The sequence below is a fragment of the Dryobates pubescens genome, chromosome 16 (assembly GCF_014839835.1).
Source record: "Dryobates pubescens isolate bDryPub1 chromosome 16, bDryPub1.pri, whole genome shotgun sequence".
NCBI classification, from domain to species: domain Eukaryota; kingdom Metazoa; phylum Chordata; class Aves; order Piciformes; family Picidae; genus Dryobates; species Dryobates pubescens.
In genome coordinates this window covers 24,179,280-24,201,312 of record NC_071627.1, presented here as the reverse complement: position 1 = coordinate 24,201,312, position 22,033 = coordinate 24,179,280, and the positions used below count along the sequence as shown (strand labels likewise).

The 22,033-nt window shown below is 47.1% G+C and overlaps 1 protein-coding gene across 1 annotated transcript in view; it reads right to left on the bottom strand.

Moving 5' to 3' along the window:
• Positions 1 to 22,033, bottom strand: part of TRPC7 (transient receptor potential cation channel subfamily C member 7) — a 73,347-nt gene that overhangs the window by 33,784 nt on the left and 17,530 nt on the right. Inside the window, exon 3 of the mRNA XM_054168417.1 lies at positions 11,806 to 11,988. Within this exon, the coding sequence (XP_054024392.1) occupies positions 11,806 to 11,988 (183 nt within the window). The remainder of the gene's footprint in view (positions 1 to 11,805; positions 11,989 to 22,033) is intronic.

Here is a 22,033-nt window from a genome sequence, read left to right as displayed (position 1 = left end):
AGGAGAAAGAACAGGGGAGCAGCAGGCAACTGAAAAGGGCAATTTCTTGATGGTGGAATCAGGGAAGAGTTTTACAATAAACGATTAATTGTTTCTTATTTCATATTGTTCTGCAGGGTGATTGAATTGGGAATGTTACTGTCTTTAATCACAAAGGAAGGTAATTAAAAGGCAAAATAACTGAAAGAAAGGATGACAAATAACTATGTTGCTAATGCAGCTGATTGCATTAAGCAGAAGCAAGTGTTTCATTTATGGGGTTTGAGGGTGAATAAATGTCCTGAGGAGAGGGATGAAAAACCCTCCACTGTCTCAGAGAGCAGAACTTTCTGGAGGGAAGGAGGAGGAAGAAGAAGGGTGAAGAGGGAGAGAAGAGAAAGGCAGAGGCTACACTGGGGCTTTGTGGCTGCTTTTGCCCCTTCCTGACAGGGTGGACATAGACTCATTTTGGCTGGGAAAGACCTTTAAGATCATGGAGCCCACGGGCCACCAGGCAGGTGCCCCACTGCCCTGCCTCAGCCCTTTGGGCTGCAAGAGGCTGCTGGGATTTCAGCTGCAGTCTGTATTCTTATTGGGCCTGAAAAGGAGAGAAAATTCTAACTGTGCTTTTGAAACCCTGCTCAAGTCGGGGCTTTAATGGGCTCTTTGCTGGGTGTTTGCATAATAACAAACCCGGTACTGTGAGTGAAAATGATCAGTTCGTTGCTGGTGCAGAATGAAATACAGTTGCACAGTAATTAGGACTGGGGTGGAATAGCACATTTCCTTCTGTAGCAGCACATCAGCAGCTATTTAAAATGTGCTTCTTCAGATGAATTAGGCTTTGGGGTCTGCATTTCTCAACAAGGGGAAAAAAAAGAGAGAGGGAGAGAGAGAAAATAAGACTTTACCCTTTCCACTGAATAAATAAATCAGTGAAGAACTTTGATGGCTCCTTTTAACCTCTTCTGTCTTTAGAGCTTTTTCCTGGCAATGTTAACATTTTAAAAGTCTGCATTTTAAGCTGCTTTCAAAAAAAAAGAGAGAGAGAGATGATCTATAAATCATCAGTCCTGGTCCTTCTGAGCATTTCAAGTTTAAGGTCAAGGTGATGACAGCAGAGCTGCAAGGAGGCATTTCCTAGAGCCCAGTGTTTGTGTTTGGGCTAAAGCTGCTGGGGCTCATCATCGCTGTGGCAAATGGAGGGGAAGGTGATGTGGAAGGAAGCTAAACAGCAAATTGATTCCCCTTGGAAATCTGATTTGCAGATATGATGAATTCAACAGCAATTGTGGCAATGCAGGGGAGGGAAAATTAGGCTGGTAGACGTGCAGACCTCTGAGATGAAAGGCCAAAGCAGCAGCCCTTGTAATTGTGCACTGCATTATGAGAATCGATTCAGACAAAGAAATTCAGTTGTCCTTGGCAATGAGACAGTCAAAGACTTTTGCTGGTTGGCATTTCAGACAATTCATCAGACATTGTAATCTCTTTGGTTTGCTGGTTGGTTTGGGTTTTTTTCCCCCTCCACTCTGTCTGGGAAGAGCTACAATGAAAACACAAATATAGGAAAATGGAGAAAGAATTGTCACAAAGCCCTGATCACTGGAACAATTCATTTTGTACAGGGCAATAAAGATTGGCAGCACACCACAGGGCCCTGGTGGTGTTCATCTTGCTCTGATTATTACAAAGATGAGGGGGGAAATAAGATCAGGATAAGAAAGATGAGAGCCTGAATGAGCTTGGAGCTGTTATTTGCTTAGAGCCAGCAGTACAGTTTTTCATTCTGTTTGCTCCCTCAGATATTAATGAAATGCACAGAGACCCTTGAACAGCACCAGCACCAGCTCAGAAACTGAGCTGAGGTCTCCTCAGAGGCCTTACAGAGCCACTTAACTGCCTCCCTCCTCTGGGAATGGGCACTGACACCATGCTAACGATCACACTCCTGCTTTGCTTGGTGTCATAGGCACAGAAAGGGAGAGGCTTTGAGACAAAAGCATCAAAGCAGAGTGCTGCAAGGTGTGATGAAAATGGTGATACAGTAGATTGGTTCTCAGAGGCTGAAATGCTGTAATGCTTTTTCAAAGTTCCCATTCAATGTTATTTCCCTGCCCTCAGTACAGGAAAATGAGGCTAGGAGGCTTTCAGAGGCAAGCTGTGGCTGCTCCTGTGCTGCGTCCCAGAAGAAAAGAAAGGTAGAAGGCATCAGGCTGAGACTGGCGTGGCTGGGGCTGTGCAGAAAGGCAGGATAGCACTGATTGAAATGGAAGCACCAGCAGTGGAGGGGGTTGTGCAGGTCCAAAAAGCCATTTAAAAGCACCAAGTGCCGAATGAGTCCCCTCTAAGCTGAAAAAGGGACCTGGGAGATCAAGCCAAGTGTTTTCCAATGCTTCTGCACCAGGACCCTGCAGTGGGAGCTTTTCTGGTCCCGTGGTACAGGGATCCCAGTACATGGCAGCGGTATTTCCTTAGAGCATGCATCCCTCTGATTCAGGAATCAAATTGTGCTGCCCTCCAGCCCATCAGCTACACGATTTTTATTTATTTTTAGGTTTTGAAAAGGCTAAGAATAATAAAATGATGCATCAGTCTGAAGAGCCAACTCAAATAAGGAAGCTGCCAAAGTGGTGTTTTTGAAAGACGCTGAGAGCCACAGGGAAGTACTGACACCTCCAAAAGCCACAGGGGATCAAAGGAGTCAGATGAATATTTGCCTAGAATATGGGAAAAAAAATCTCTCAAAGCCTTTGGTGGGAACTGAGAGGGCCCAAAGGATCTGTTTTACACACAGAAATAAAGAGGATGTCTCAGAGACCATTGTGGAGCTCGCATTGAAAGATGTCTTTGTCAGGCTGCTATCTGATTTGATGTAGTTTATCATGTCCATGTGCTGTGGGAAAGCACTTCAGAGCTCTCAGGGCAGGGAGGATTTGTTCCTCAGAGTACTTGTCCAGAACTGCAGGAGTTTCACTAGGCAGAAAATAAAGCACCTTATATCTCTGTAACTGCATAGGAAGTTACAGCTGATAGAAAACACTCTAACAATAGAGAGGCTTTCATTTGTCTGTTTTCTATTGTTTTGGACACAGAAAGCTGTGATGAGGCCCCTGGCCACTGCTGCTGCTCAGTATTAGCACCACGGTTGCCAAAGCTGTCAGTGGTTGGGCACTGTGCTTAAACCCTCTGCCCAATGCACCCCATGATCCCTACCTGAAGAGCCTCTCTCTTGTTCTTGTGGCACAGAAGAGATAAGCTACGGCCAGGGGACGAAAAAGGCAGTGCCAGACAATGCTCACACATCAAAGAGAAAAAGGAAGACAATGAAAAGATATCTGCCTTGGAAAGAAAGCAAGCTGTTAGCAGAGATCAGGAAACTTATTGGAAGAGCGTTGAAAGGCAGAGGTCAGCCTCAGCTGATTGGAATTAATCGTGCAGAACAAACCCTGCTGTCTCTCTTTTATTGCTGCAATAATTCCAATTCCCTCATGAGTACAGAAATCCACCACTGAGGCAAGAGAGTGAACCACTCAGACAGGTTCATCTTGCTCTGCCAACACACCCTGCATGAAGCAGCCAGGGGCTGAGGTAGGAAGGAAAAACTCAGCAGTGAAAAGCCTTTAAAACCCCAGTGTGCCAGAACTAACACCACCAGCTCGTGCCTTTAACCTCCTGCTTTCACAGGGGTACTCCCCTTGTGTCCCCACCCCTTCTCTGTAAGCCTGGTACCAAATGCTGGACAACCTCAGCAAGCAAAGGCTGCAATTCAAGTGAGCAGCAATGTGCTCAATCCCTGAGAGCTAGAAGAGCAGTTGCAGAGATGGATCTTCAGGACAACACTGGGAACGTCAAGACAAACTGGCAGGGGCAAGGACAAACCACTTTTCTTTCCACACTGTAGCTGTGTTCACCCCTTTTGAACAACCTTTCTGCCTTCATTATTAAACATTTGTCTGCCGACGTGGCTCGTCACCTCTGCAAGCCTGCAGCGATTAACACGCCTCAGTGTTAGCTCCTGCCCACAGGAGCCCCTGCTTGGGTGAGTGATGCTTCAAACGCTGGAGAGCCCAGCAGAAAAGCTCTTTTGATGGCTCAGTTGTCACCTCGTGCCTCTGAATTACAAAGGGAAGTGAAGGAGCAGCATGTGGCTTTGTGCCTGGCTTTTCCCCTTCTGCCAGGGAGCACAGGAGCACCGCTCCATCTGGGATCCACACGCTGGGAACAGCACAGTTCTGCTCATAGAATCACAGGATCACAGCTCACCGCGGGTAGGAGAGCTTCACCCTGGCACAGCATCCACGCAGACATCCAAATCTGAGCACCACTTAGACTCTCAATAACTTTAAAACCTCAATCTGATTAATTTTTGAGGGGTTGTGCTCATCCCCATCTGATTTTCCATCCAAAAAGGCATCTTAGGAGTTCTGCTGCCTATGAGCAGATAGATGAAGCCAAAATTGAGGGCAACTGAGGTCAAGTTTAGAGCAGACCACATTAATTGATCTTTGCTAAGAGAATTTCATTATTAATAAAGATAGTTTTAATTCTTTTAACCTGCAGTGGCCATCCATGCAACGGGGTTGATGTCTTCCTGTGCTCCCTTGGCAACGTCTTGATGGACATCTAAGACCCTGTGGCACTTTGCAAATGAAAATAATTGAGTCTGCTTATTACAGTAACTTGGGAATATTGCAAACACTGCTTGGGATGGTGAAATGAGCCTTGAGAGGAGGGATGCAAGGGCAGGAAATAACAAAATGAGATTCATCTGGGAGAAGAAAAGCAATTAAAGCATTTGGGCAAAAGGAAATCGTCAGAGCCACAGACTTTTGATGGAGGAAAGAACCTTGCTAATGAAAGACTTGGAGGCACAGAAACACTTGGTGTGAGGAAGGGAAGTGACTCCTTCCCTGCCCAATCCCTGGCAAAATGGCTGCAATTTCTGATTTAGACTTGTATAAAGAAACACCCCATGGGCAAGCTTAAGAGCCCAGACTGACCACGGTGTTTCTGCGCTTCACACAAAGCTTACGTTTGTAGAGGACTGACTGGTTCTCCAGGAACAGAAGTAAGAAATGCTTCTTCCCACCAGCCCAGCCCAAGTCATCACTGACTCCTCAAGACCTCAGGTGAAAATTCCTGAAACTAAGGAGTGGGATATTGAGACACTTGAAGGTGTCCAGAGAAGGGCAACAAGGCTGGGGAGAGGTCTGGAGCACAAACCCTACGAGGAGAGGCTGAGGGAGCTGGGGTTGCTTAGCCTGGAGAAGAGGAGGCTCAGGGGAGACCTCATTGCTGTCTACAACTACCTGAAGGGAGGTTGTAGCCAGGTGGGGGTTGGTCTCTTCTCCCAGGCAACCAGCACCAGAACAAGAGGACACAGTCTCAAGCTGTGCCAGGGGAAGTTTAGGCTCAAGGTGAAGATAAAGTTCTTCACAGAAGGAGTGATTGGCCATTGGAATGTGCTGCCCAAGGAGGTGGTGGAGTCACCATCCCTGGAGGTGTTCAAAAAAGGATTGGACTTGAAGCCATAGTTTAGTTAGTCATGAGGTATTGGGTGATAGGTTGGACTTGAGATCATCTCAGGGGTCTTTTCCAACCTTATTGATTCTATGATTCTATGACAAAATTAGCCAGCAAGCAAATGCAAAACATCAACTTCCTGGAAGTCTTTTTCTCCTGAGGAGGTCTCACATTGAGATGGTAAAACATAACCCTGTCCTGCTTCAAGCCATATCTGCGCATGTTACAACCCCTGGAGTGCAGAAAGATTCATGTTCATCCCATGGGATATTCCTAAACTGAGTTTTGTTCCAGAGAAGTGAAAGATTTTGTGTGTCCTACACAGCTCTGAGGGTTGTGGACTTGAAAGTTTTCACTCGAGTTACCAAAATGCAGTTCCCAGTGGTGTTAAGGCTACTGCTCAGGCTGTGTGCCAGGGGGTGGGTGGTGTGCCCTGGTGTGCCCTCTCCTCCTTTCTCCTCCAGCAGTGCCTCCCCCGGGCACAGCACTGCAGGAATTTCCAGGAGAACTGAAAACCAAGAGCACAGAGAGCTCGCAGAGCTGTGGCTACCCAGCAGGGCAGGTGGCACAGACCCACTCCTCCTTCTCCAGAAGGAGGAGGTCAGGACTTCTGTCCTCCCTTGGCTTCTCCTGCCCTCTAGCTTATTTTCTGGTGCTTCTGATGCAAGCATCAAGCTTGTCCAGTTAACCTTCCCAAGGATGTGCCACAGCTGAGCTCTGCTGCAGCCTCTGCATGGAGCAGTGTCTGGTGCTGCACTTGGGGAGAGGCAGAGCTGCCTCCTCAGCAGGAGCAGGGCTGCTTCTCTTGCCCATTCAAGGACTAACCTTCTCTAGCTCCCATGTGGTGTGGAAATGATGCAGCTGGGGCTCTGCTGAGCAATGAGAGGACCCCAGAAGGAATTTCATGAACAAGATATTGTGCAGGGTACAAGCACCTGCTCTGAGCAAGTGACTGGGGAGCGCAGGTTGCTGTAGCAGCAGACAATAGCTTGGACTGCTCATGGCCTTGAAGATCTGAATTGCACAACCAATGCAGAGAAAAACTCTAATCTAATCCAGCCATGACTATTCTGTTTGGAGCATCCTCCATATGTTAATTCCTACTAATGTAGTTATGAGAAAAGTTCCTGTTCCAGCTCTCTGTTAATCAGGATTTACACAGGCATCTGGTGTTCTGGCTAATTCTTATTAATTCTGTTTTATTTTGTTTCCTTCAAACCCAATTTGTGTGTCTTACTGTTAATTAAATTAGAACTGGTGAAAGAGAAAGGTGCCCTGGCTCTGTGATCTGAGCTGCTGAGAAACCAGAGGTGGGCACTCAGCATTGGCAACTGAAAGAATGCAGAGATGGCCATTCTGACACTGGGCAAGAAGGAGAATGAGCATCACCTCCTGCAGAGGAGCAACAGCTTTGGACCTAAAGGAAAATATTGACCTATGAGCCTCCTGACAATGTGAAAGGAGGACAAGAAAGCAGCAGAACAGTATAGACCACAATGAGAGCAGACAACAGGAGGGGTAAAGCTGAGCTGCACCAGTAACATATCAAAGATGCTTTTTCCCAGTCTTGGCTGTCTCAGGGAATAGCCTCAACAGCCTCTCTACTGATGTCTCTCACACCCTGGCTTGGTGAAAAATGACTCCACATACAGGCACAATGTGTGCTGCCCTTCCATTTCCAGTGCCTGACTGAAAACACCTTCACAGATTGCACTGGGCTGGAAGGGATGCTCAAAGCTCATCTTGTCCAACACCCCTGCAGTGAGCAGGGGCACCTCCAACCAGAGCAAGCTGCCCAGAGCAGAGGCACATCCAGTCTGATCCTCAATGTCTCCAGGAACAGGGCCCCAACCACATCCCTGGGCAACCTCTTCCAGTGTCTCACCACTCTCACCGTGCAGAACTTCCTCCTGATGTCCAACCTAAACCTCCCCTGCTCCAGTTTCAAACCACTGCCCCTCATCCTAGCACTCCAAGCCCTTACAAAGAGTCCCTGCCCAGCCCTTCTGTAGGTCCCCTTCAGATTCTGAGATGCAGTTAAAAGCTCTCCCAAAGCCTTCTCTTCTCCAGGCTGAACAGCCCCATTTTTTCCAGCCTGTCTCCATAGGTGAGGTGCTGCAGCCCCCTGCTCACCTCGGTGGCCCCTAGTCATGGATGTTAAGTAACAATTGTCAACAGAAGTTATTCCTGGCAGATTTGCATCCAAGCAAGCCTGCTGCAGGCACTTAGACTACTAATGTGGAAATGGGAGTTAAGAAGCTAATGGTAGACACAGATTTGTTTAAACATCGGGCATTTCTTACACCTGCAGATTCAAATGCATTTGGCCAGGATACCAAAGGAAAGAAGTCCCACATGACACCTAATCCTTTCTTCTGTTTTCTCAGAGCATCCTTCAAGCTGGCCTGCCTAAGATTCTTCTTGCTGTTCATGGGAAAGAATAGATAGGAAATACTTTGGGAGCTTAATGCTCGTTTAGATAAGAACATCTTTATTTCTCTGGCTCATCTGGAGCTTAGTGAGCTGGAGAATGACAAAGTGACCATCTGAATGCTGATGCTAACGGTAGGGGGAGGGGAGCAGAGTTGTAGGGACAGCTGTAGTCTCTTCATTAGTCTTCCTTTGCCACCTTCCAGGATAAGATAAAATGGTGAGCACCACTCTGTCTGTGGGGATGTCTCTGTCTGTGGTGACAAGCCTGTGATGGAGCCCTGGGGCAGGCTGCACACAGAACTTGTGGAGTCTCCTTCTCCAGAGCCTTTCCAAATCCACCTGCATGCATTCCTGTGTGACCTGCCCAAGGTGATCCTGCTTTAGCAGAGGGTTGGACTCCATGAGCTCCAGAGGTGCCTTCCAAACCCCACCATTCTCTCAGCTATGATTTCTCTGTCATTCCAGTCCCAGAGCACAGCTAAAAGCTGGAAAGGTCTCCGTGTCCCTGGGACTGTTTCTGGGTGAGTTGCAGCCACCCACACCTCAGCACCCAGCCTTGCCCTGGCCAGGCAGCACTGTCAGACCAAGTGCTGGGGCCTGGGGGGTTTGGGTGCTGTGGGTAGGGGTGTCACTCGATGTGCCTGCCTAGGGCTGCCTTTCAGGCTCAGATGTGACCTGGCTTACACCTGTGAGTCATTGCAGCAGCTTTGAAGAGATGATTTGAAATTTACAGAACCTGTTAAAGAATTGATTTAGTAAAGTGTAGATCATAATCCACCCTCCACCTCCTCCCTCTCTATTATAGACTCTGCTCAAAACCAACATCGATTGCAAAGCAGAGGGTTTGTATACAGAAGGCTGAACATCTCTCAGCTGGAGAAAGAACACATGCACCTGAAATGTGCTGCCTCTGAAGGAAATCATGACTGTGCTACCCTAACACAACCTCTCTGTTGAGCAAGTGTGACAAACATCAGTCTATTACCGTAAGTCTCTGCCTGTAACCAAAGCCATTCATCTGAAGGTCTCCCTGCCTCCCACCAGCAGAGCTCTCTCACTTTGGAGCTAGCAGTCCAATGCACCTCTTGCACGCAGACAAGATGCTGCCTGCTGAACAGGATGCTCTGAAAAGTGCTGGCCTGAGACTCACCACAAGGTTGATGAATCCTCAGGTTTGTGTTCTGTCAACAGATTAACAGTTACTAGCAGTGAGAGGCAAATTGCTGGGCTCTGGGAAGGGTGCTCAGCTTCCCTGGGTGTAGGAAGATATTTGGACATTAAAAGATGAACTGTGTATGACCTACCCCAGACGCTTTAGGTTGTGTTCATGCATTGTGCTATGGTGCACCTACAGACAGTGTAAAAACTACGTTTTCTGGGCTCTCCAGTTGAAGAGGACAGGGAACTACTGGAGAGAATCCAGAGGAGGCTGTAAAGATGCTGAGGGGACTGAAGCATCAATATGAGGAGGAAAGGCTGAGAGCCCTGGGGCTGTTTAGCCTGGAGAAGAGCAGCCCCAGAGGGGATCTGAGCAACGCTGATCAATAGTTAAAGCAGGGGGGGCAAGAGGAGGGTGCCCAGCAACTGGACAAGAGGTAGAGGGCACAAACTGGAACCCAGGAGGTTCTATCTGAGCATAAAATAAGAATTTCTTCCTTTGAGGGTGCTGGAGCCCTGGAGCACGCTGCCCAGAGAGGTTGTGGAGTCTCCTTCTCTGCAGAGCTTCCAACCCCACCTGGACCTTGAGGTCCTGGGCAAGCTACTGTGGGTGCCCTGCTTTAGCAGGGGGGTTGGACTGGATGATCTCCAGGGGTCCCTTCCAGCCCAATCAGTCTGGAATTCTGTGAGAGGAAGGAAATATTCCTCTGAAACCAGCTAAGGCAGGATGAATTTGTTTGGATAGGCACATTACCTAACAACAGCTTAGCTCCTGCGAATGGCCTTGGTGTCTGGAGGGTGGCAGAAACATTTAGAAGGATAAACAAGCAAAATAACACAGAGGGCTTCATACATTGAAAAGGCTCTGACCAACACCACGACAATTCTCAGCCCACAGGTCACTGGGGTCTATTCCTTGGTGAGATGCTATCAGTGCCCTTTAGATAAAGGACTCCAGAGCAAGTTTGGCCTCCTGTTACCAAAGCAACAGCTTCAGCAACTAAACTTGACCCAGGCTGTTGAAAAGCATCTAAGAGTGAGCTGAGATGTGCACAGCTTTGGTGACGCAAGGGTACAGAGACACAGCATCCTAGGAGGAAATATTTGGCTCCATGCTCTGTGCTCCTGCATGACAGCAATTCATTTCAAATAAGAGTTTGAAGACTCTCTTTAATTAATGGCTTTCATAACAGGAAAAGACCTTCTCTAGCCAGCACAGCGGCACAGTCAAGAGGCAAACTGGAGCAGGTGGTGGGTTTGGGAGGGGAAAGGGAGAGCAGATGTTAGCTTGAAAATTTGGAACCCATAGCAGGAGCCCAGATTCCATCAATGTATATTGTAGGAGCAATTAATTGGGACCACCCAGGCCTAGGATTTGCCAGCATGAAATTTTCCATTCATACCACAGGCTTCTGAAAGGATGGGTCTTGGTTTAAAGTACTTCTAAGAGCCAATCAGTCTTTATGTTTTTCCTCAAAGGCTACATTTTCCTCCTGGCTGGTAGATTTGGGGGAACTTCAACTCCCAGACTATGGATCTAGAGCTGTAGGAGAGTGGAAGCTGGGAACCTATCACTTCTTATCAGTCTTCATCTCCAAAAACCCTAAATTAATTAGAAGTAGATTTTGATCTAATCTGAATAAAGACCTCCCCTTTTAAAAGCTGAATTCCACTTCCCAACTACTGCAGCAAAGGGGCTGGACCTGGGCAGAACTGCCACTTTTTGTATGTGTCCTTTCTGCAACATTAAATGAGAGGCTGTTTCTGGTGGTTGCAAGTGGCTTTGGAGAGTAACAGATGTGGCTCAGAACTAAGGGGTCAGGGAGCATTTGAAAGCAGAGAGATGAGACAGAAGACTTGGTCTGCTGACTTCAGTCAGGCTGCAGAGCCCAGGTATTGCCTCAGCAGCAGCAGCAGCAGCAGAAGATTCAATCTGAAGGAAGCACAGATGGCGTGGGAATGGTGAGGATCTGGACTAAAGCCTCTGCTTGTACAATTTGTGGCCAAAGCTGTCACAGCATCTGCTAGATCCATCCCTTACCTTCATGTAAATCACAGTGAAGTAAGGAAGGTTGGTGTGGCAACAATCTTTGGTCCTTGCTGGAGCCATTAGAGGTTCATAGTCATGAGCTGCTCAAGAAGTGTTGTGCTCTATGGGGCAGTCCCTTTGGCCATCCATCCATCCAACCAACCAACCATCTAACCATCCATCCATCCATCCATCCAACCAACCATCCATCCATCCATCCATCCATCCATCCATCCATCCATCCAACCAACCATCCATCCATCCAACCAACTAACCAACCATCCATCCAACCATCCAATCACCCATCCATCCATCCATCCATCCATTCATCCAACCAACCAACCAAACATCCATCCATCCAACCATCCATCCATCCAACCATCCAACCATCCAACCACCCATCCATCCATCCATCCATCCATCCATCCATCCATCCATCCATCCATCCTCCATCCATGTCTATCAGTTTAGATACCTGCTGTAGCAATCCCTTTCAAATAATGTTTTCCATGTTACAGCCTGTGAGAAAATGCAAATTAAACAACCCCACCACCAAAACTCCAGGGGTAGTCCTGCTCCCACTGAGCTCTGGCTTTGATTTGCTATTTTGCAGGTGACATCCAAGTGGAATAACTTAGAGGTGTGGATGCATTCAGCAGGGACTCCAAGAAGCAGCTCACCTTTTTGACCTCGTATTTAATAGCAAGTTTAATCCTGCTCAGGCTGGGCCGGTGGTGGTCGGGGTACAAATGGATGTTCACATCTCCATTCAGGATAGCCTCCACTTCTTCAGTGTCTCTGCACAGGTCCAGCACCCCCACAACAAAGTCCTTGCATTGCATAGATAGCTTCCTGTAGTCGTTCTGAGGCAAAACAGAGACAGAGGGGTTGTTTAATTGGGCATTTGGCAAGAAACCTCAAATAAGCAAAGCAAAACCAAACCCAAACAAACAGAAAACCCAAACCAACCCAACCCACCAAAAATAATCACCAAAAACCCCACAAAAACCCAACCAACCAACAAACCCCCCCCCAAAAGCCACAAAGGAGTAAGAGTAAGTTGGTCAAACCCAGGTTACTTCTGCAGAACTTCTGGCTGGGATACTGAAACCCCAACTGATGTCATCCAGGATCTGCTGGCTCTTCACAAACTAACACCCCCAGGCTTACTTAGCAATGTTTCCACCAGCAGCAGCAGAGTTCACACCACAGCAGAGCAAGCTCCACAGAACAAGTCCTGGGCAGCTAATTATGAATTGGAAGGAACTACAAGAACTTTATAGGGAAACTTTGATTTTAAGCAATTGTTTGATCTCTGTCCCCTGTGCTAAACAGAGGTCTGGATAGCAGCCTGGGATTCACAACAAGCTTTTCCATTTGCACTCCCTGCTAGAAATTCTTTCTTTAGAATGATTTTTTTTTTCCTTTTTTAATTAAATGTTAATTGCAGGAGCTTCACTCTGGTACAGTAAGTTGGAGCACTGCACAGAGCTGCATTTAAATGAATTAACTTCAATTGTAACACCAGCCTGAGCTTCTATTTATCACCTGATGCTTTGGTGGTTAGACAGTCCTGAAAGAGCATCCAGAGGGTGATATTTTTGTCAGAAGACTTCCCCAGGAAGAGAGACTTCAGAAACACAACCTGGTTTCTGTGAGAGAATTTCACCCAGAAGGAGGAATTGGCCATTGGAATGTGCTGCCCAGGGGGGTGGTGGAGTCACTGTCCCTGGAGGTGTTCACGAAAGGCTTGGACGCGGCGCTTGGAGCCATGGTTCAGTAGTCATGAGGTGCTGGGCGACAGGTTGGACTTGATGATCTCTGAGGTCTTTTCCAACCTGATTGATTCTATGAATCTATGATTCTATGAGACAGAAGGCAGCTGACCTGGCAGAGGACTAGAAAAGGAACTTCACTGCTTTCAGTTAAATTGTGATTGATTTTCATGTGCTGACACTCCATAGGTGTGAGGAAAATGCCACTGTCTGAGTAACTGCCATAAATTAGAGCACAATTAAGGCTATCATCAATACCCTAACAAAGTGGTGATATTAAAGGCTTGATGCAACAAATAGAAATAATAAGCACAAGACAAGCTCTCACTGACTTGAGAGATCTTTTCTAATTAGGTTTGATGAGGTAATTAAATTCAGCAGCTTATCTAATTAAGGCAACAGCCAAAAAAAGAAGGTAGTTCAACCTGGCTTTGATGAAGTGAGAAGAGTAACCTGGCTTTGAGCTCCTGTAGCTTCTAAATTAGTCATTCTAACATTTACACACAGCAAAGCCTTCGCTTTCCTTGCCAGGCAAGGATCTCAAAGCGCTGCACAAATGTTCCTTAACAAGGCAGAACAGCCCAGTCTAAAATGTGATGTTGCCAGATTCCTCTGGACAGTTCTTCCCCTTTAGAACTGAGATGCTCTTGATAATGAATTTTTTATTTCTTCTTCTTAATAAGTTAGTTTAATTAGCTCAGTTGGTTTAATTAGTTCATCCTAGGTCTGAGGTTGCTTCTGCTGTGCCTGTCTCTGTCCCGACGTGGCTCGCCATGCTGAAGGCTGTGAAGAGCTGTTTCACTCAGCACAGAACAATTCAATACTTGCAGGGAGGCAGAGAGCCCTTCAGAGCTGGGGCTAAAGTGTTGAGCCAGAAATGGGAAGATGACCCTTGTGAGAGGTGCTTAGGAGAAGGGGCTGAGGAGGGCAGCTGGGGCATAAGCTGTGTTTTAGTGGTGTGGCTTTCTGCAAGATGGAGCTTGTATGGCCACGTCTTAGCCCTCAAAAAGGTTGAAATCCAGGGTTCCCTGTTCCTCCTTGAGTGCTGTAATCAGACCACATGTTCTAACTGGGGTGTTCATAAATGGAGACAAGCAAGAACTTCCAATCTGGATTAAAAGAAGACATAATAGAACACCAAGCAGATGGTCCTCTCTGGCAGAGCAGGTGCATGCCCCAGAAACCAAGGAGGCTTTGTAAATGTGCCAGTTTAGTGCCCTGAGATTTAAGATGTCCTCAAGGTGCAGGCAGCAAATGATTGTACATTTTGCACCCAAATCTGGTACCTAAATATTTGGTGGAGATAGGGTCTGTAGAGTGAATGAGATCAAGTCTGGGGTGAAGTAAGGCCTGAAATGTAGATGAAAGACAGATTGTGCATTCAAAGTGCTCCTCTCTGATCAGTTCAGTGCTTTCATCTTCACCATCCCAAGATGAATTTCAATACATAAAAAGCTCATCTGTTCACTGAGAGAACAGCTGCCCAAACTGAAATACCAGCCTGGAAGTAGCTACAAGAATCCTGAAGGACAGTGAATGGAGCTGAAAATAGATGTAGGCTGGGAATGCAATACCAACCTGCCACAGGTAATGGAGACACTTCATTAGCCCAGCAAGTACAAAAAGATGAAGGGTGAGAATCCTCTGAGCTTTAACTCCATTCTCCATCCACTGTTTGCAAAGCTCACAAGCTCTTTTTTAGGTAATCCTCATCACCATCTCCACACCATCTGAACATCTTGTATGTATTAGCTTATGTTTTATCTCTTCTGCCTTGAGGAAAGCAGTTTAGCTAGCAACTAGGAAAGTGCTTTTAAAGCAGCTGTAAATGGCAAGCTCCCAGCTGGCAAACTCCATCAGGACCAAATTTTATTCACATCTCCAAGCCTGATGTTTTAACTGGCTCTGTACTTATGCAGAGACTATGAATGACTTTTCTCTTAAAAATTATTTACTCCAATATTGAAGCAGACACCGGCAGAAACACAATTTATGTAAGGTACAGGCTGGGGCAAGCCAGGAAAAGGAGGAAAAAAATAGGAAAAGGAGCAGGAAAAAAAGAAAAGGAAAAGGAAAGAAGGAGAAAAGGGGGAAAAAAATAGAAGAGGAAAAATGAAAGCAAACAAATGTGCAGCTGGGGAGGAGAGCAGCTTACTGCTCTCAGGAGGCTTTCCTCACGTGTTAAGCCAAGCCTCAATGACTACTGAACCTGCTGTGTCCTCTGATGCTCCCTTTTACAAAAGCATTTGTCATCTTCATTCTGGCTTCCTTCATTCTCAGAGTCAGCTCAGAAAATCCTGCCAGCCTGAGAGTGAGAACGCAGCCACTCAGTGACTCTCCTCCGGTCCCTCTGCCAGCACAGGTTATTGGCTGCATCTCTACAGAAAACTGAGCTGAGCAGCAGACTGGCAGCCAAGCTTCTCCTGACCCTGGTTTGCACAGTGGAGCCTTGGTGACACCAGCAGAAATGACCTCTCTGCACACAAAATCATGGAACTGTAGAATGGCTCAGCTTGGAAGGGACCTCAGACATCATCTACTCCAACCTCCCCACCGTGGGAAAGGACACCTCTCAATTACACTCAGCTGCACAAGGTCTCATCCAACCTCCAGGGAGGCATCCACAGCCTCCCTGGGCAGCCTATTCCAAAGCCTCAGCACCCTTGTACTGAAAAACCTCTTCCTAAGACACAGTCTAAACCTCAGCTTAGAACCATTCCCCCTTGTCCCGTCTCTAGACACCCTGATGAAAAGTCCCTCTGCAGCCTTCCTGCAGGATCCCTTCAGGTATTGGAAGGCAGCTCTGAGGTCTCCCTGGATTACAAATCATGACACATGGTAAAAACTCCGAGCAGCTGAGATTTACAGCAGCATGGAAGTGAGGTTGGTGTGTGTGGCTGTGCTGTACAAATCTGTATTCCACACAACTGGAAGCATCTGAGATCCTGCACAGCCTGCACAAAGCAGTGCTGTGACAGCGGTGGGGCTTGCTTTTGTGCAGGACAGAAGGCTGCAGCTCCAGGGCAAGGACCAGTGAGGGGTAGGGGAGTCAGGATGTAGAGGTGAAGGAGACAAGGACACATTTCCAGTCACTTTTGGTTGCACCAAGGGTTTTTTGATGATCAGAGCCCTGGGTTTTCCCTGAGACAGAGAGCAAGATGACCTCTGTCTTGCAAGGGGTGTGTAGGACCAGCCTCAATTGCACCACTGTCTCTGACAGCTGGGTTCAGCCTCCACATCAGGCATTTCATGGCCCTCCCAGTCTAAATATGTTCCAGGGGAGCACTGCACACCTGGCCAGGCAGTGGGCTGCAAATGGACATCCTCCTTCTCACCACAGCACTAAACTCACAGCTGGAGAGACAAAATCCAGCTCAGTCCTCTCAGCAGCACTGCAAAGCCAGACACAGGCAATCCAGCAACCCAAACCTTCCAGACTGCTCCCATCAGCTACCACATCCTAGAAGGTGAGGAGTAGGAGCTTCATGAACCAGATGGATCTTTGCAGCATGGAGAACCACAGCTCACACTTGAGGGATGCTGAGGCCCCGTCCCAACGAGCTGATTGCTGTCAGGTCTCAGGGTGGAAGATGAAGCAGACCAGAGAGCCAGTCTGCTTCAAATGCCACATGGAACAGTGTTTCATTTCCCACAGAGCAGGGCAGGATCAGGATAATGCTGGAGAATGTTACAATATCATTTAAAAAAAAAGGCTAGAACATAATAAAAGGAGTCCAAATTAGCCATTTCCTGCTGCTTCTGAGGCTGTTGTGCATGTGGAGTTAAAAATGGCTAATTCTGCTGTTTTGAAAAGGCTGATGGTACTTGTCATTCGCTGCAATTTCTCTGAGTACCCTATTATTATCTGTTGATTATGTTCTAAATGAACTCTGTCATGTCTCCACATCTGTTCAAACCCACCCAGATTTCTTCAGAAAAGAGCTCTTTCGGGTCAGAGGGATGCAGTCTGTGGAAAAAAAAGCTATGGGAAGTGAGAAAAGGTAAGACCAGTAACTTATCTTAGGTAGTTACTTACAACTCCCACGATTTAAAAGGCAATCATGGTCAAGGGTCATGCGTGGGAACCTGCCTCTGAAATGCCAGCACCACAGGGCCCTTTGCACGGCACACAGAGATGCTGCAGTGAGCAGGTCTGGGGCTTGCTGAAGCCCTCAGTGCAGATGAGCCTTCAGCAGGCACCAGAGTGGGGACAATGGTTCAGGAACTATGAACATCCATCAGCTTGATGTGCATTTACAAACCACCTTTCCAGTCCTAGATTCAGGAACGGGCTTGGCTTTGTTCCCTGCCGATGCTGATGAAATACTTGCAGGGAAGTGTTTCAGTGAAGGACTGCAACAATCCTCTGGGCTTCAGGGGTTCTGAAGAGGGATGAATTTGCCAATCAGTCTGAAGGGTTTTTTTTGGTTGTAATTGTAGAAAAACTTACCTTTGAGGGTGGTGGAGGCCTGGGGCAGGCTGCCCAGAGAGCTTGTGGTGTCTCCTCCTCTGGAGAATTCCAAACCCACCTGAATGAAATCCTGGGCAACCTGCTATGGGTGACCCTGCTTTAACAGGGGGGTTGGACTGGATGATCTCCAGAGGTCCAACCCCACAATGCTGGGATTCTGGGATTCTTCACTGCACAGTTGTTATTGGAAATGGGGCCACAGACCCACGGGACAGGGCATGGCACACAGCTACAGAACAACCTGGGCAGGAAAATCACTTCCTGTGCCATCGTTTGGGACATTTAATTCAGTTCCTATGAATTGCTTCCAAATAACAACCACAGAGAGCAGGACAGGAACCACAATCAAGAAGGTCAGTAAATATTGTAAGAAGAGTGCTGGTGGAGTCACCATCACTGGAGGTGTTTAGGAAGAGCCTGGATGAGGCACTTGGTGCCATGGTTTAGTTGATTAGATGGTGTTGGGTGGTAGGTTGGACTTGATGATCTCAAAGGTATTTTCCAACCTGGTCTGGTCTGGTCTGGTCTATTCTATTCCATTCCATTCCATTCCATTCCATTCCATTCCATTCCATTCCATTCCATTCCATTCCATTCCATTCCATTCCACTCCATTGCATCCATCCTCCAAGCCATTCTGTTCTATAGCAAGAGAGAGTTCCAGGTTTCACAGGTTGTGCTGCTGTCCTGTACACAGCTCCTTGTTCTGTTAGCTTGTGCTAAAGCTTCAGGGTCAGACCTCTAATCAGAAAAGCAAGTATCACAGATGAGTTTCCCTTTCAATATATAGCCACAGATCTGGCTCAGAGTGATGCAATCTGCAGCCCTTTTCATGGGGAAAGTAAAAGCAAGCTACCTAATGCTGCTTCTCTTTTCTGCTTTTTGACCAAATAAAAGGAGGAAAAGGGGAGCACAGACAGGAGGATGCTGAAATATTAAAGCCACCATTTCTCAAGGCCTCTGGCCACGGTATATTGTCTCTTACAAATCTGCTCCACTGGAATTTGAGGGTTTCCACACAAATCCAAAACTTTTGGAACTACTGGACAGGAAGGTCCAGCATCTCTGACTGGGGCTGTCACAGTGCCCCAAAGCCTTTGCATGCTCAGGTGAAGTGCCCAGCACAAACCAGCTGAACCCAGCCCCCTGAGAGCAATGCAGGAGCCACGGACTCAGCAGAAATCTGGCTCTGCTGGGGAGCAGTACATTTGCTGTGCAAATGAAAGCTGTAGGCACAGGGCCTGCTTTTTATGTTTCCTTGAAGCTCTTGGCTCTTTGTATTTCATCCACATCACAGAATCATACATCTCACGGGGAGAAATACTTCATTGCTTGGATAAACCTTTTGAGAAGCAGCAGCAGCAAAAAACCCCACACCCTAGAGAGGAAAATGTATAAACATCAAGAGAAAAGTTTGCCAGATAAGAAAGAAAGGAAAGAAAGATGAGAGAGAGGAGGGGGAGGGAAAGGCAGCAATATTCCATGCTGGATTGGAGATGAAGTCTTTAAACAAAGCATCATGTCAAATATCCAGAATGCTTATAAATATTTGCCAATTAGACATCACATGAGACACGCAGAAGCCAATTTAGAAGCTGTTGGACAGATTTCCTTCTGGGTATTTACACTGCCTGTGGCTGGCCATATGTATGGCAATGAAAAAAACCCAACATTTAAAAAGGCATAAGGGCTGCAGGAGGGAAGACAATGAGAGGTGATGCTAACAAAGGTCCCTTCACTGATCCTGTTCATGTAACTGCATTATCCTCTGAAGTGTGCTGGGCACCCCTTCCAAAGAGCTCTGTTGTCTGTGCACATAACTGCTGACAGGTCTGAGTGCAGCTGAGTGCCTTTGTATTGTCTCCAGGCTGAATACCTGCATGCACAGACTGTGCCAAGGCTGTACACCTAATTTTCCAGAAAGCAACCCAGAAAGCTGCTGCATGTCCTCTTGCTTCTTAAGTGGCAGCACATCAGGGATTTTCTGGAGCTCTGGCTGTACTGTGCTGCATTTGCTGGGCACGTCTCTGGACACAAAGCAGTATTTAAATGCTTAGTTGAAGCATTTCCCCACTCAGGTGCACGTTGCTGAGCATGTCTGCAGGTAGCAACAGGTGCTGCTGGGTTCACTCTTTCAGTGATCCAGACCTTGACTTTTTCATCCACAATGAGCATAATATAATTAGCAACCTGTCCAAAGAGGAGACTTTGACATTTCAAAAGCACGTCTCTGCTGTTTTCCAAGCACTTTGGACCATTCTAAATGGAGCCAAGGTAAACATGGCAACTGTTAGCTCTCTGAAGAGTGCCAAGCTGCAGCATGGCCTCCAGGCAAAGGGTGACTTCAGCCAGAGAAGTCCAGCAAACAACAGGATGCTGTGACTGAGGACCAAGAATAAACCAGGATCCCTTGCATCATTAGAAGGATTTCATTGGCAGTTGCATTGACTCAAGTACCACAGAGTTGTTTTCTTCTCCTCACAAAGTTAGGTTTCCTAGCTGCAATTCTTCTCTTCCTATGCCCCACAGAAGCCTGTCTCTGAGGCAGTACATCCCTTCAGGAAGTGAGAAATCGAGCAAACCACTGACTTTGGATTTCACCTTGTGCCTATTGAATGGTAGATGTACCAAATCCTCAAGGAAACTGGCCAAGCTGGTGCTAATGATTGCTGTGGTGGAGTCATAAAGCCCCTTAAAATTTGTTACTGTGCTTTTCCAGCATCATTCACAGGTCCTGGAAGAAGTTTAGCCTTCAGCAATGACCTTTCAAGAGCTTTAAAGTTTGAATTGTCTTTAGCAGCAGAAGGGAAAGGTTTGCACCTCCCTCTTTTCTTTCTGTTCAAGTTTCTATCTGTTTTGTACAAGGAAGCTGGAGAGGGAATTTTTAGGGTGTCAGGGAGTGATAGCACTGGGGGGAGTGGAGCAAAGCTAGAAAAGGGGAGATTCAGATTGGATGTCAGGAAGAAGTTCTTCCCCATGAGGGTGGTGAGAGCCTGGCACAGGTTGCCCAGGGAGGTGGTGGAAGCCTCATCCCTGGAGGTGTTTGCAGCCAGGCTGGAGGTGGCTGTGAGCAACCTGCTGCGGTGTGAGGTGTCCCTGCCCATGGCAGGGGTGTTGGAACTGGCTGATCCTGGAGGTCCCTTCCAACCCTGACAATTCTACGATTCCATGATTCTATAACTCTGCTGATAATTGCTTCTGGGACATTGTTCATTTTTGAGACAAGTAAAGCTTCAGTGTGGCCAAAACCAAAACAAAAGACTAAAATTTGCAACCTCTTTCCGTTGATAAAACCATTGGGAAATGCAAAAATCCTTCCCTTTGACAGCCCCTTGCAGTGATTTGTTACAATGCACTTGTTTCCTTTTTGATCTCACATTAATGGGGAATTAAAGCCGTGGTTCTACCCACATAATCCTAGGAGAGAGCTAAGGGCTGAGACTGAGCACAATTCCTGACTCTTTAGCCAAAGTTTTGGATTGCCTAGCATCAGGAATTGCAGATTCAGTCCTCTCTCAACTTTGTTTCTTATACAGACATAGCTTGCTTTCTCTCCTGTTTGAAACTTACAATGACTTTCCTCTCTCTGCACTGAAATTAGTGGATCATTTGACCAGCCTAAAGTTCTCCCCCTGAACAAGGGACAATCTTTTAATGCACATCTAAGAAGCTGCCAGCAGCACACCTCCGTCTCCTCTGCTCCGTTCCCACAAGGTCACCTTGCTTGTGCCAAGTACCACTCCTGAGCAGCTCCACAGCACCCATCTGCAGAGCCATCACTGCTGTTCACCCTGTTCCAACTCCATGAAGGCATTAAATATACTCAGAAAGGAAATTAAGTAGGTTGACAACATTATCATTTTTTAATGAGAGTATGAAGAGTCTCAAGGTTGGCAGAGCAGCTTCTCAGGCTCAGATGGCATTTGATGTAGCTCTGTTTCATAGCAGCTCAGCTGCCTTTCTAACTCACCTCACAGGCAAGCCACATGCTTTTGATTCCTCACCTAATTAAAAGGTGGTTTGCCTTTTTTTTTCTTTTCACCTCGGTGCCGGTTTTGCCCAGCTCGTCTGAATGTTTCTGTTGGAACATCTGGTTCCAGCAGATAAACCGCTGGGTCCCTGGATGTCGCATCGGCAGCGCAGGCGACACCGAGGGATTCAAGAAAGGCTTTGGCATGCAAAACGCAGGAATGCAGGCGTTCAGCGAGGGGAAGAGCCTGGCTCCCTGTGTCCTGTCAACAGCTTCTCTTCATTCAATACAAGCTACACATGTCAAACGAATACTCTGCTAAGTCTCCTAATGGAGAAGAGTTTAGGACCTGTAAATGTCAGCAGTAGAATCAAGCCCCCCATGAAGCGGTACAAGACTCCAAGCCCTTGCTCCACGTGTGGGAGCATGACACTGAGAAGTGGCTCTCCCCATCTGGAAAAATGCAAACACCCCTTGCATTAGAAGATCCTTTATCTCAGCCTTACTTTTGGCATCGTGCAGAAAGAATTCCTCCTTTACCCCCAGGTGCAGGGCTCCACAGCAGTACTGGGGTTAACTGCTTTTGCCTATCATCCATTCTGTCACTTACACAGGAGACCACAGGCAGCAAATCTGCAGCTCTGATGTGATAAATGTATCAAAGCAGAAGAGTTACCCCTGGGCCAAGCTCC